We start from the raw sequence: 11,721 nt of genomic DNA, 5'->3' as shown, positions 1-11,721 counted from the left end.
GACGAACGCGCTCATCGCAGTGTGGGGCAACGAGCGGCTGGTGGAGGCGCGGTACCAGCAGCTGGAGGGAGCCGGCACGGTGTTCTGCAGCAAGGCCCCCGGGCCAGCCATGTACGAGCGCGTGTCCCGGGCCCTGGCCGAGCTGGGCTACGAGCGGACCCCGTCCCAGTGCCGGGAGCGCATCAAGGTAACCGGCCGCCCAGCCTGGGGCAGCGAACCAGAGGCAGAGAGAAGGCGGGGAAGCGGGCCTCGGGGGAGGGGGCCGGTCTGAGTGCAGGGCTCCCCTCCGGGGCCCGGTGGGCGATTCGCATCTCCTCCGCCTTTTTCTTCTCTCCCTGGCAAGGGGGCTTTTTTCCAGATGGCCGCCAGCCCGTAGGTTTCCTGAGTTTGAAGTTGGGCGTGTCTGCCGCCGCCCCTTTTTCTTGCCAATTGAGGATCTTCCTGCATTCTGAAGTTGGTAGTTTCTCATTGTGCGCGGTGCGGCAGTTCTAGTGCTTGCAGGCACTTCTCGCCCCTACCGCCGGGGCCTCTCGCTTTGTTCTGGCGGAGGGGCTCCCAGGCAGAGGCTTACCAGCTGGGGCAGCATTGAAGAAAGGCAGATGCGGGGGCCGTTGGGTCCCCAGTTAAGGAATTTTCTGTAAGTGGCGGTGGGGAGCCATGCAAAAAGCGCCTTGAGACGACAGTCTTTGTGTCAGTCGTTTTGCTTCTAATTTGAGGTACGAAGGAGAGTAAGCAAGAGATGCTGTGGAGAATTGGAAAGGCTTGATTATAGCCAAGTTGTGTGTTGTTATCGTGGAGGTAGTGCGCTCCTTGAAAGTTAGTGTGGCCGAGAGTTGTTCTGGAATTTGGATTGACGACGATGCCTCCTGAGGAAGGTTGGCTTGAGGTCCTGATGTTTCTGACCAAGCCCTTTCTTGAAAGTCAGTTTTCCCTGCTTTAGTCTGCCGGATGTCGTGACAAGTAAACTCTGCAGTGTACATCTGGCCATCCTTGAATATTTAAAGCAGAGGCTTAATGTAGGCTAAAAATTTCACCCACCAGCGTGCTTATCATTTTGCTGTTTCTGACTTTCATCTAGGTATTGGTATTATTGACAAATAAGGATTTGTGTTTTAGTTAAGCTCCTTCCCTTTTCGTAGAGTCTGTTAAAAGTTTTGGGTAGTATCCTCCCAGTTTTTACTGAAAATACTTTTATTACTTAGTCATAGTATCTGTGTACTTCTTTTCTGGTAGGGCTGGCACTTTTTCTGGGAACTCCTTGGGAGGAGGTTTAAAAATCACCAAGAACAGTCATAACTAAGTAAGAAAAGTCACACTAAACAACAATCATAAAACTCAGTAAGAACAATCATAATTAAAGGAGGAGGATTGTGCCAAAGTTCACAAGGTGTTAGCTCTAGAAGTGTTCATTTTGGGTCTGTTGCTTAGAAAATTTGGTTCAGAAGCTAAGCTATTTCAAACCTATCAGTTATTGTTTAAAGTAGTTTATTTGATAGCATTCCTTTGGGCTTCGTACATCCTCTTTTTGTATGCAAGTATGTTTTTAAAGTTATAGCTGATAGTAAAATACTGTCCTATTCACGGTAATGAAGGGTAAATTTGGGGGAGAGTTTTAGCCCTGCCCTGGATAGCATCTATCCATGAAATTTTCTTTAGTTTAGAAATGTACCTTTAGGTATTTGTAACTATTTTAGTTTGATTGATTTTTGTCCCTAGAAATTTCCCAATGAAAGAGGAAAATTGTGCTCTATCAAAACCTCACTGAATATAAATCTCTCCATAAAATTGTTTCTCAAACAACCAGGGAATATCTAGTTGGATTGCTTCATTGTCCAGTTATGAGAAGGAAACCTAAAGCAAAGAAAGGAGATTGAGCCTCTGAAGAATTTTTAAGAGGATCAGTTTACCTGTCTCCAGACAGGTAAGACCAAGTTGACTTCAAACTCTTAGAATATTTTGAGACTATGCAGATGATGATGAGTTCTCTGATCCACAGTAGACGTTAACAAGGAAAGCAGATCTTTTGTTTTTTTTGAAGTGCTTTACTCTTTAAATGATTTCAATCAAGGAACCCAGACTTCTTTGTTAATAAAAGTAAAAATTATAAATTATAAGCTCTTTTGCTGTGCAAGCATATAGTAGGCATTGAATGCTTATTAAATTCGTGAAATGAAATCTAGAAAGTGAATTTTAGATAGCTTAAAAAGTCTGCAGCAGTGTTACTGAAACTTTAACTCAAAAACATAGACTTTGGAACAAAGTTTGAAAAATACTCATTAAAAACTGAGCTCTTGGGCTGGGGCTATAGCTCAGTGGTAGAGTGCTTGCCTAGGACGTGTGAGGCCCTGGTTTCTATCCTCAGCACCACATACAAATGAATAAATAGAATAAAGGTACTGTGAAAAAAAAAAAAAAAACACAAAAAACTAAACTCTTTCCCTTTAGGAGTCAGCCTAGAAGCAAATCTAGTCACTTGAAATCAGCCTTTCACAGTTATGAAGTAGATGTCCAAATAACACAGATTTTGCTTATGAAGATAAAAATAAAACCTTATATTGTAAGAGAGAAAACAAATCCTTAGATCCCTGTTTCAGAAATGCCAATTTGGAACAAGTAATAAAGAAGTCTTTTTTACTCTATTATTTTGATGATAACTGCAAAATCCAGTAATACTTTTTGGTTTGGTTTTACAAAATAGAAACAAAGTAGTTAAGAAAATTAGGAACTTCATGTACAGACTCATGTAGCTCATTTAAGTATGAATTCAGGGCTAGGGATGTATCTCGGAGTTGGAAGAAAATGTACTTTGTATGCACAAGGCTCTGGATTCAGTCTTTAGCTCTGCAAAACAAACAAAACAACAACCCCTCAACATCAGAGGTTCACAGGGAGGAGGAGTACCATGTGTCATTTAAATTTCTGTGTAATATATTTGAGATTCTTACTAAAAAATTCCATTATGAAAAGTCAGTAAATAATTTTTTCCAAGTTTGAAAGAAAGCAATGACTAGTAACCAGTTTTTCCATTGGAATAGTTTGAACATGTTGAAATAGCAGCCTTCATCCCCCTATGAAGGCATCAGAAAGCTTTGAGTCCTATGCCAACCCCTGCCCTGACTACCTTCCTGAATAATATTAAGGCATATTACTTATTTCTCTGATCTAAATGTCTTATCTAAACAGTGAAAGTATTAAAATTATAAATGTCAAAATTGAATTAATAACTTGGATTTTGAAACTAAAGTTCTACTTTTTAATACTATTCAAGGGATTATTTCTAAGCATACACATTTTTTATTGAAAGTCAGATATAGGGAGACTGAGGCAAGTAGGATCCCAAGTTTGAGGCCAGCCTTAGCAATTTAGCAAGACCCTGTCTCAAAATAAAAAATAAAAAGGACTGGTAAAGCATAGTGGGCTCAATCCCTAGTACCAAAAAAAAAAAAAAAAAAAAGTCAGATGTAAACATTCGTTTAGTGCTGTAAACAGTTTCATTTAGATGTCTTTCATGTTTATTGGTATTTGTTCTATCTTTTTTGGATAAAATGGTATGTTTAAAACTGCCTTGCTACACAGATTGTTATTTATTCTGAAGTTTTGTTCCTTTTTTTGTTTGCCAGAAGAAATTTGCTAACAATTTGAGTCAGATAAATAAATCCAGAAGTTTTTTTTTTTTTTTTTTGGTCTAGTTCTTGCATATTTTTTCCCCTTTTCTGTAGACCTTTTCTTCATGTGTCCATTCACCAAATACTTGAGCGCTTACTATGTGCAAGACTGTCTACTAGATGAATAAAAGAACATACAGTTCCTATAGTCAAAGAGCTTGCAGTCTAGCTGAAGCTTGTGTACACACATCAAAGAGTTAAAAAGCTAAATAAAACAATTGTGCAGGGCAATACTTGATTAATTGTCATATGACTAAAGCCAACTGTAAGTGTAATGACTTCAAAGGGGGCAACGATATCATCTCTATCCATACATACTCTAATAGTTGTAAGTTCTTTCTGGACTTGGAATCATGAAAGCATTCACTTCTGAGACAGATACCATATCCACACTTTAGTCAGTTAATCTGATGCTTTGCAAAACTCATTCTCAAGTCCCATATTTTTGGGTGTTCTCCAAAAAAATTGTCTCTTGAGAGTTGGCTTTATATTTATGAAACAGATATGTACTTGTAACCTCAAGATTAAACATAAAGTGATTGTATGCAACCTAAAAAACTTGCTTGCTGGATCAGTACTAGTTGCATATGTGTGTGTGTGTATTTGTATGTGTGTGTGTGTATGTGTGTGTGTTTTGCTGAGATGGAACCCAGGGCTTCATGCTTGCTGGGTAAGTGCTCTACCACTGAGCCCTCTTTAAACTTAGAAGTGGTAAGGAGTTTTCTAACAAACAAAATGATTAATTTTCTAGAGGCATTGCCTAGATTTTTTTCATCAGTAATTGTCATTACCATTGGAACTAATTTTGCACTTGAGCACACAAATCACAGTATAGTGTATTTGGTCTTTCATTTTGGCTATCAGGCCTTGCTTTTATTTGAGAGAACCAATAGAGCCGAGGTGCATTGGAGCCAAAAGATACCTGTATAATATATTAATAGATTGCCTATCTCTGAAGTCTCTCCTTTGGTGTTTCAGATAAGACTTGTGGTAAGCCACTCACATCCTTTGTAAGAAAGACTGAGATTTTTTTCTTGTCATTTTTTTACATGTTCAGCCAGCCACTTGAAAGCTTCTGCATTCAGTTTGCTTCTCTGCTTCTGAATCTGAGGCTTGATATGTATTTTAAAAGAAAAGACCATCTTTGACTGCCATCCATACACTTTTATTTAATGGCGTCCAATTTTGGAAGTAAGAGATAACAAAGCACACACTAAAACTGAATGAATAGGATTCTATTTCCTGGTATTTTTTGAAATCTAGTGAAAAATAGAGTTAGATATTCTAGATACTTCATTAAAATAGTAGTTGAAAAGAAAAAAGAATTTAGAAAGTATATAGTATAGATAGTACTGTTTAATAAAACTTTTTGTGATGATGGAATGTTTTTTATTGTTTATCTCAGTTTAATGTGTTAGCCACCAGTCACATGTGGCTATTGGGGACCTTGAGATGTGTGGTTAGTATGCCTGATGAACTGAATTTTTATTTCAATTTGATTTAAAATTTTAAATAGCCACCTATAGCTAGTGGTCACCATACTGAATTGTGCATAGTAAAAAGTCATTACTTAAGTATTAAAGTAGTCTTTATTTTGTGAAAGGATGCCTGTCAATACATACTTAGACCAATAGGGGAAGCTCACATTTCCTTCTTGCCCTTCCTGTTACTTTACCCCTATGTAGGAGGAACCTTGGGCTTGTTAGGAACCTTGATGGATGTTAAAAAAAATAGCCCACTATTATAGGAGGTAGAGCTTTTAATTCAAGGAATATAAGTATTATAACCTCAGTTGGCTGAGGCAAGCAGTGCATGTTCCTAGTTCCCTAGGGCACTGCTATCCAGTAGAACTTGGAATGGTAAATGGAAGTGTTCTATATCTGCATTGTCTATTATCACAGGTAACAACTGAGTACTTGAAATGTGGCCAGTGTAACTGTGAAATTGAATTTTTAATTTTATCTAATTGTAATTAATTTTAAATTAAATAGCCAAATGTGGCTATTGTGTTGGCCAGAGCAATAAATAATGGTGTTTATACATCTCCTAAAAGTGTGAAATCCATGTACCCACTCCAACATTTTCAGGCTAACATTCAAACTTTTTATCATGTGTTTCAAGTTTATAAGAAGTTAATAGGATATAGAAAATATTAAACTTAGTTTGAGACAAGTGAGATGAAGATGACTGTAAAATGTATGCATAATGAATTCTGATTCTGAAAAATTCACATAAATTCTTATTGGTAGGTTTTATCGAATGTATATTGAAAATATTGGTGATTTGGAAATATTCTAGTTAACATTTTAGAGAAACAATGTCAATAACCTATATTACTTTGTTCATTCTAAATTTAGGAGCCAAGCTTTATACCTACAGTATATATGCACGTATGATAGGTTTTAAGGTACCTTGATCAGTCAGTAGAGGAGGAGGATGGCTACCCCAGTTGAAGATGACTGCTTCAGAACATCTTTTTGATATCTTTCTTGGCTGATACAATTGGACTGGGCCATTGAATTCCTCTATCCTTAGAAAGCCCAGAGTGAAATAGGAAAGTAAAAGGGAAAGGTGTAGCATATAACTCTTGCCTAATGATTAGTCAGTGTGTCTTTTGGAAGTGAATTGGGATATCTTGTCCATTCCCTTTGATCAGACTCAACTGATAGATTCATCCCAGGGTTTTAAAAAATCATGTCTGAAATAACAGCTTGACTTTTTCATTGTGTACCTACAAATATCTCAGTGCCTCTTATGGGATTTTAGAAATACAGCAGTGAACTATTTACCTTCAAGTTATCTACCTTATTAAAGAACCATTTGCCTTATTTTGAGCAAGATCTTGTATTTTGTTGGTGTTGATGTTAAGCTGGTGGTGCTTAAGGCTGGGCAGAAGGCAGTACAGTAGATTAGTAGAGCCGGTGTAGAGCTTAGAGACAACATAATCTAGAACAGTGCAAATCATGAATTGTTCCAAAAAAATTTAAGCGATCAGCTGTTTAAAAACCATGCCTTTTAACTGAAGAACAAATTGCTATAGCTCATAGCTTATGGTGAAGGTGTGGTTTAGTAAGTGATGAATGATGGGTTCATAAAGAACCATGTAGAGGGCTGGGGATGTGGCTCTAGCGGTAGCGCGCTGGCCTGGCATGAGTGTGGCCCGGGTTCGATCCTCAGCACCACACACAAACAAAGATGTTGTGTCCGCTGAAAACTAAAAAAATAAATTAAAAAACAGAACCATGTAGAAGGGGAAAGCTGATAGTTCTGGAGTGACACAGTGGTCATACCTATTCTTGGTAATGTTTAGATGAGTAACACATTTTTTATAATGTTGAACTGCAGTTGTGTAAATATTCATTATATATCTCATTCCTTAATTTATGTACTGCAAAGAAAAAACAAAGTGGTGCATTTTTTTTTTTAAACCACAACCCATATGAAGTGTTTTTTTTTTTTTTTTTGGTACCAGGGGTTGAACTCCAGGGCATTTAAATACCAAGCCACATTACCAGTCCCCTCCCTCTTTTTTTCTCCTTTTTTTGGGGGTTAGAGACAGTGTCTTGCTGAGTTGCTTATGGTCTCACTAAATTGTTGAGGCTGGCTTTGAACTTGTGATCCTCCTGCCTCAGTCTCCCAAGCCGCTGGGATTACAGGTGTGCACTGCACTCGGCCCAGTTTCTTTTTTTGTCCTGGGGCCTATACTCACATAATATAACATGTGTATATAACTGAATTATATAATTATATTGATTACATATATATATTTATTTACTTATATTTATTTTATTTATATTTATATTGATTACATATATATTTATTTATTTCATAAAATAATGATTATAGCTGACATCAGTGTAGCATTCACTATGGGCCATGTGCTATTCTAAGTGTTTTACAACTATTAATTTATTTAATCCACATAATGATACTATACTTAACCTACTTGCAGTACACTCTGGTAGGTTCTATTCTGTGTGAAAGCAGGCAGTCTACTTCCAGAACCTCTTTAGTAATAGTACACAGCACATGAAAGCATCTGCACCTACATGAAAGCATCTGCACCTGGTAGGCCATCTTTCTCACCTCCTCTTCTTTACCCTCCTCCTCTTCCTTTTGCCCAGTCCTTTGCAGCATTGCCTCCCCTTTTCGCCCTAGCCCCCAGGGCACCTCTCATCTTTTCCCTTTCCCAGTCATAGTATAAATTTTTAAGAAATTTTCTCACCTAAAGCTGGTGCAAGGGCTGGGGATGTGGCTCAAGCGGTAGCACGCTCGCCTGGCATGCGTGCGGCCCGGGTTCGATCCTCAGCACCACATACAAACAAAGATGTTGTGTCCGCCAAAAACTGAAAAATAAATATTGATATTCTCTCTCTCTCTCTCTCTCTCTCAATCCAAAAAAAAAAAAAAAAAAGAATGCTTTAAAAAAAAAATAAAGCTGGTGCAAAGTAAATCTTGGGGGATGGGGGCAGCCGCTCCCACTGATATTCAGCTGCAGGCTTACTCCTTGGGGACTGGCAGCTCAGGGTCACGTTGTTCCCCACATGGGGCACACCCAGGAGGCGGCAGGATGGAGGAGCTGGAGGAACTGGGGAAGGAGACACAGGTTAAAGCCCACACCCAAGGGAGCCATGGATCCTCCCCACCCCCATACCCTTCTGTCACTCCATTGGCCCCACCCCCAAACCTTATACTCAGCCACTTGGGAGAAAGACCTCCTCACCTCCCTGTGGGTGGGGAGAGATCTGGAAGTGTGTGTTTTTCACTCACCTAGCACTTTGAGCTCTAAGGTTTTGCTGCTGTGACCCCTGCTTTTGCCTTGGCTGTCTTTCACATTCACAGAACAGCGGTAGGAACCAGAGTCTTTCTCCTGGAGGCCCTCCAGCCGCAGGGACACATTCCGGGAGGGCATGGAGTAGACCAGGGATGCTCTAGGTTTGCTTGACAAGACCCCATTGATGTAGGCCAATACCTAGGGGCAGTTCACTTCCCGTTATTATTCCATGATGCATGTGCCCATGGGTCAGCCAGTTCCCCTCCCCCAAACTGGCCTTCTTCACATGCTGCTCCCCCACACTCATCCTTCTGACCTGTACCAGCTCCTATCCACCATCTCCCCAGCCACCCTCTCACTGCACCAGGTTCCTTCGCCAGAACAGACCTTATTTCCCGTTGCATTGTCTCTTTATCTCCCATTTGGAGCGCTTTAGAAAGGTGGTTATAATTCACTAAAATTGATTTCTCAGCCTACTGATGGACTGTAACCTATAGTTAGATTAAATAAGACTAGAAGATACTAAGGTGATATCAACATTTTTTTCATTCTAGGTTTACAGTTCTCATTAGAAACACAGTGATATGGCAGCTGGTGCCCCAGGTATACCTGTGATATTCTTTATGCTGTGTGATTCTAGATAGCTGGAGCCTGGGGTTTGTGGGTGAATGTTGAAGGGAAGTAATTGGGCAGTAATGAAAATAACACTAGAGAAGCAAGAGGTCAGTTTATGTGTTAAGGAGTCTGGACTTTATCCTAATTATCAAAGGATTTTTAGCCAGGTAGTGTGACATGGTTAGACTTAAATTTTATAGCAGTCCCTGGCTATAATGTTGAAAATGGAAGCAGAAGACACAAAGAGGTGCCTCACAGTGAGCTAGAAGAGAGGTGAAAGCAATGGCAATGAAGCTATAGAGGACAGATTTCATGCATGTCAAACTCAGGGGCCTATTTGGAGAATGAGGAAATTTAAATTGATAATGTTTTCTGTACCTGTGTGCAGTAAGCTGTCTATTTCTCTACTAGCTTATGCAGGACTCCTTGTTATAGTTACCAAAGATCTATATGGTTCTTCTTAGCTCAAGTTTTTGGCTTTACTTCTCAACCCAGAGAGATACATCTAGAACACCGTATTTAGACAGTCCTGTCTGTGTTGCTTCTAGGATGTGCTTTCCATAGTCTCATGGATTCTGGTCAGTTCTCCAGTCTTCTGATTATCCTGACTTCTCCCCCGACCCCCTTAACATTGCTAGGTGTCAGAACTGAAATTCACATCTAGGATTTCAAATGTTAATAATCAAACAAGAACCCTGAAGTACGCTTCTATTACTAGGTTAAGATTGAATAGCAATTTTTTCTTATTGGAAAGTTATATGTGTGTACTGTTTAAAAAAGAAAGAAAATGGGTGAAAAATTTCTGAGTTCCAGAAATATCAGACTAGTACTGTAAAGTGCTTTAGATTATTATAAACAATTGTTAGGATTGCAGTGGTAATTAGATAGTTTGATTTTGTTTCTGTTGCTCTATATTCTGTTCTGCCTGCTATTTACTGTTATAGAAACTTCAGTGTTTAAAATAATGGATGCCTAAGGAAGCTGTGCCTTATATGCATGTGTCACAAATTTTCTGTAGTTCATAATCTATGCCAAGTCTTTCCCCCTATTCCTCTAAATAAATAATTCAAGAAAGTCTGTATTTGGGAAAAGGCATATATTTAATATTTGAATTTGTTAAATCTCACCTATTTGTACTCAAATCCTTGAAAACCACTGGAAATACTTTTATTCATGGCACTGATCAAGTGAGTGTTATCTTTTCATTTAGTAAGATACATTGTTACTCCTTAGTAAAATACAAACCTGTGTTTACTCTCAGGCACTTTAGGAATAGCAGCCATCATTTTATTTTTATATGCATGTTCTTGGTTGCACTCAATAATTATATATTTTGAGCTACCAAATATTATATCATTCAATATAAATTATAGAATAGTATGGAAGTTGTTTACTTAGATTATTTTCTAGTTGCACTTTCTCAGCCTTTGTAAGACTATTTTATTGTAACAGATTGGATTTTGAAACAAAGTTCTGTTTCTCTACTTTCTATTGATAACTTCATTTATCCAAATAAACCAATTATCTTTGTAATGGATATTAATGAAACCAGAATAAAGGCTCATATCTACCAAAAACTGCTTTTATTAATTTTTAATTTGTAAACACTTCAAATGGAATCATCTGGCTTATGATTTAGAAAGAAGCATGTGATAGGTCAAAAAGAACTTTATATTTGGTATCTCAGTTGCCTAGATGCAGTCTTAATGGAATTTTTATTTATTTATTTATTTATTTTATTTTATTTTTTTAATATTTATTTTTTAGATTTCAGGGGACACAACATCTTTATTTGTATGTGGTGCTGAGGATCGAACCTGGGCCGCACACATGCCAGGAGAGCACGCTACCGCTTGAGCCACATCCCCAGCCCTGGAATTTTTATTTATTCATTCATTCAGTCCTCAGAATTTATTGAATCCCTTCCTTCCATATGCCAGGTATTGATGTAGGTGCTGGGAAATACATCAGTGAACAAAACTGACAATCTTCTGCCTTCAAAGAACTTATATTCAGATTAAAAAAAAAAACCAACATTTACAATGTAATTCAGAGCAGTTAACTCAATCAAAACAAAAACTAATCAGATAAGATATTCTTTGATAAAGCCTTAATAACCTTAGAAAGTTTGAGCTGCCTACCTTTCATTATGTATAAGAAATAGAAATTCACTCGTTTTTTTGCTTTAAGAAAGATTTACCTGACTTTATTTATTTTTTTCATTGTCTCTATATGCCTGTCATTGAGGTTTGAACCAGTAAAAGCAGAGGGCTAGGTTATTATTCATTCAGTGATTAACTACCCAAGCATCTCTTCTTGAACCAGGCATTATTATGAAGGGTCCAGAAGGTATAGTCTTGTGCCAAACCAGATAAACCCTTCTCTTATACAAATTAAGAAACATGGTAAATAGTTGGGAGTTAAGAGATCAAGGTTATGCCAATTTTTTAAAAAATATTTTTTATTTGTAGTTGGACACAATATCTTTATTTTTTAAATTTATTTTTATGTGGTGCTGAGGATTGAACCCAGAGCCTTGCATGTGCTAGGTGAGTGCTCTACTGCTGAGCCACAGTCCCAGCCCAGGTTATGCCAATTTTAGAACAATATATAATAATTATTTTTTTCTTTCTTTCTTTTCTTTTCTTTTTTTTTTTTTTTTTTGTG

The 11,721-nt window shown here is 38.0% G+C and overlaps 2 protein-coding genes across 8 annotated transcripts in view; one reads left to right on the top strand and one right to left on the bottom strand.

The window, feature by feature from the left end:
• Msantd2 (Myb/SANT DNA binding domain containing 2) overlaps nucleotides 1-11,721 on the top strand; it is a 33,227-nt gene continuing 21,506 nt past the window's right edge. For 3 of the 7 annotated variants that reach the window (XM_015498988.2, XM_048796136.1, XM_048796137.1), the window contains exon 1: nucleotides 1-187. In XM_015498988.2, the coding sequence (XP_015354474.1) occupies nucleotides 110-187 (78 nt within the window). In that variant the 5' untranslated portion in view covers nucleotides 1-109. Of the gene's footprint in view, nucleotides 188-1,804; nucleotides 1,922-8,799; nucleotides 10,995-11,721 lie in introns of those variants that run through there. The other 4 variants (XM_015498990.2, XM_048796140.1, XM_048796141.1 and 1 more) reach the window with 3 other exon arrangements.
• On the bottom strand, nucleotides 8,072-8,673 carry LOC125614042 (endothelial cell-selective adhesion molecule-like). The gene is made up of 2 exons (XM_048796146.1): nucleotides 8,436-8,673; nucleotides 8,072-8,253 (listed from the first exon to the last, which is right to left on the bottom strand). Exons 1-2 carry the CDS (start codon nucleotides 8,575-8,577, stop codon nucleotides 8,087-8,089), a joined length of 309 nt encoding a protein of 102 aa, XP_048652103.1. The 5' UTR covers nucleotides 8,578-8,673; the 3' UTR covers nucleotides 8,072-8,086.

This window comes from Marmota marmota, unplaced genomic scaffold (assembly GCF_001458135.2).
Source record: "Marmota marmota marmota unplaced genomic scaffold, marMar, whole genome shotgun sequence".
Classification (NCBI taxonomy): Eukaryota; Metazoa; Chordata; class Mammalia; order Rodentia; family Sciuridae; genus Marmota; species Marmota marmota.
The sequence above is the reverse complement of the archived record's forward strand: the minus strand, read 5'-3'. Positions and strand labels throughout refer to the sequence as shown.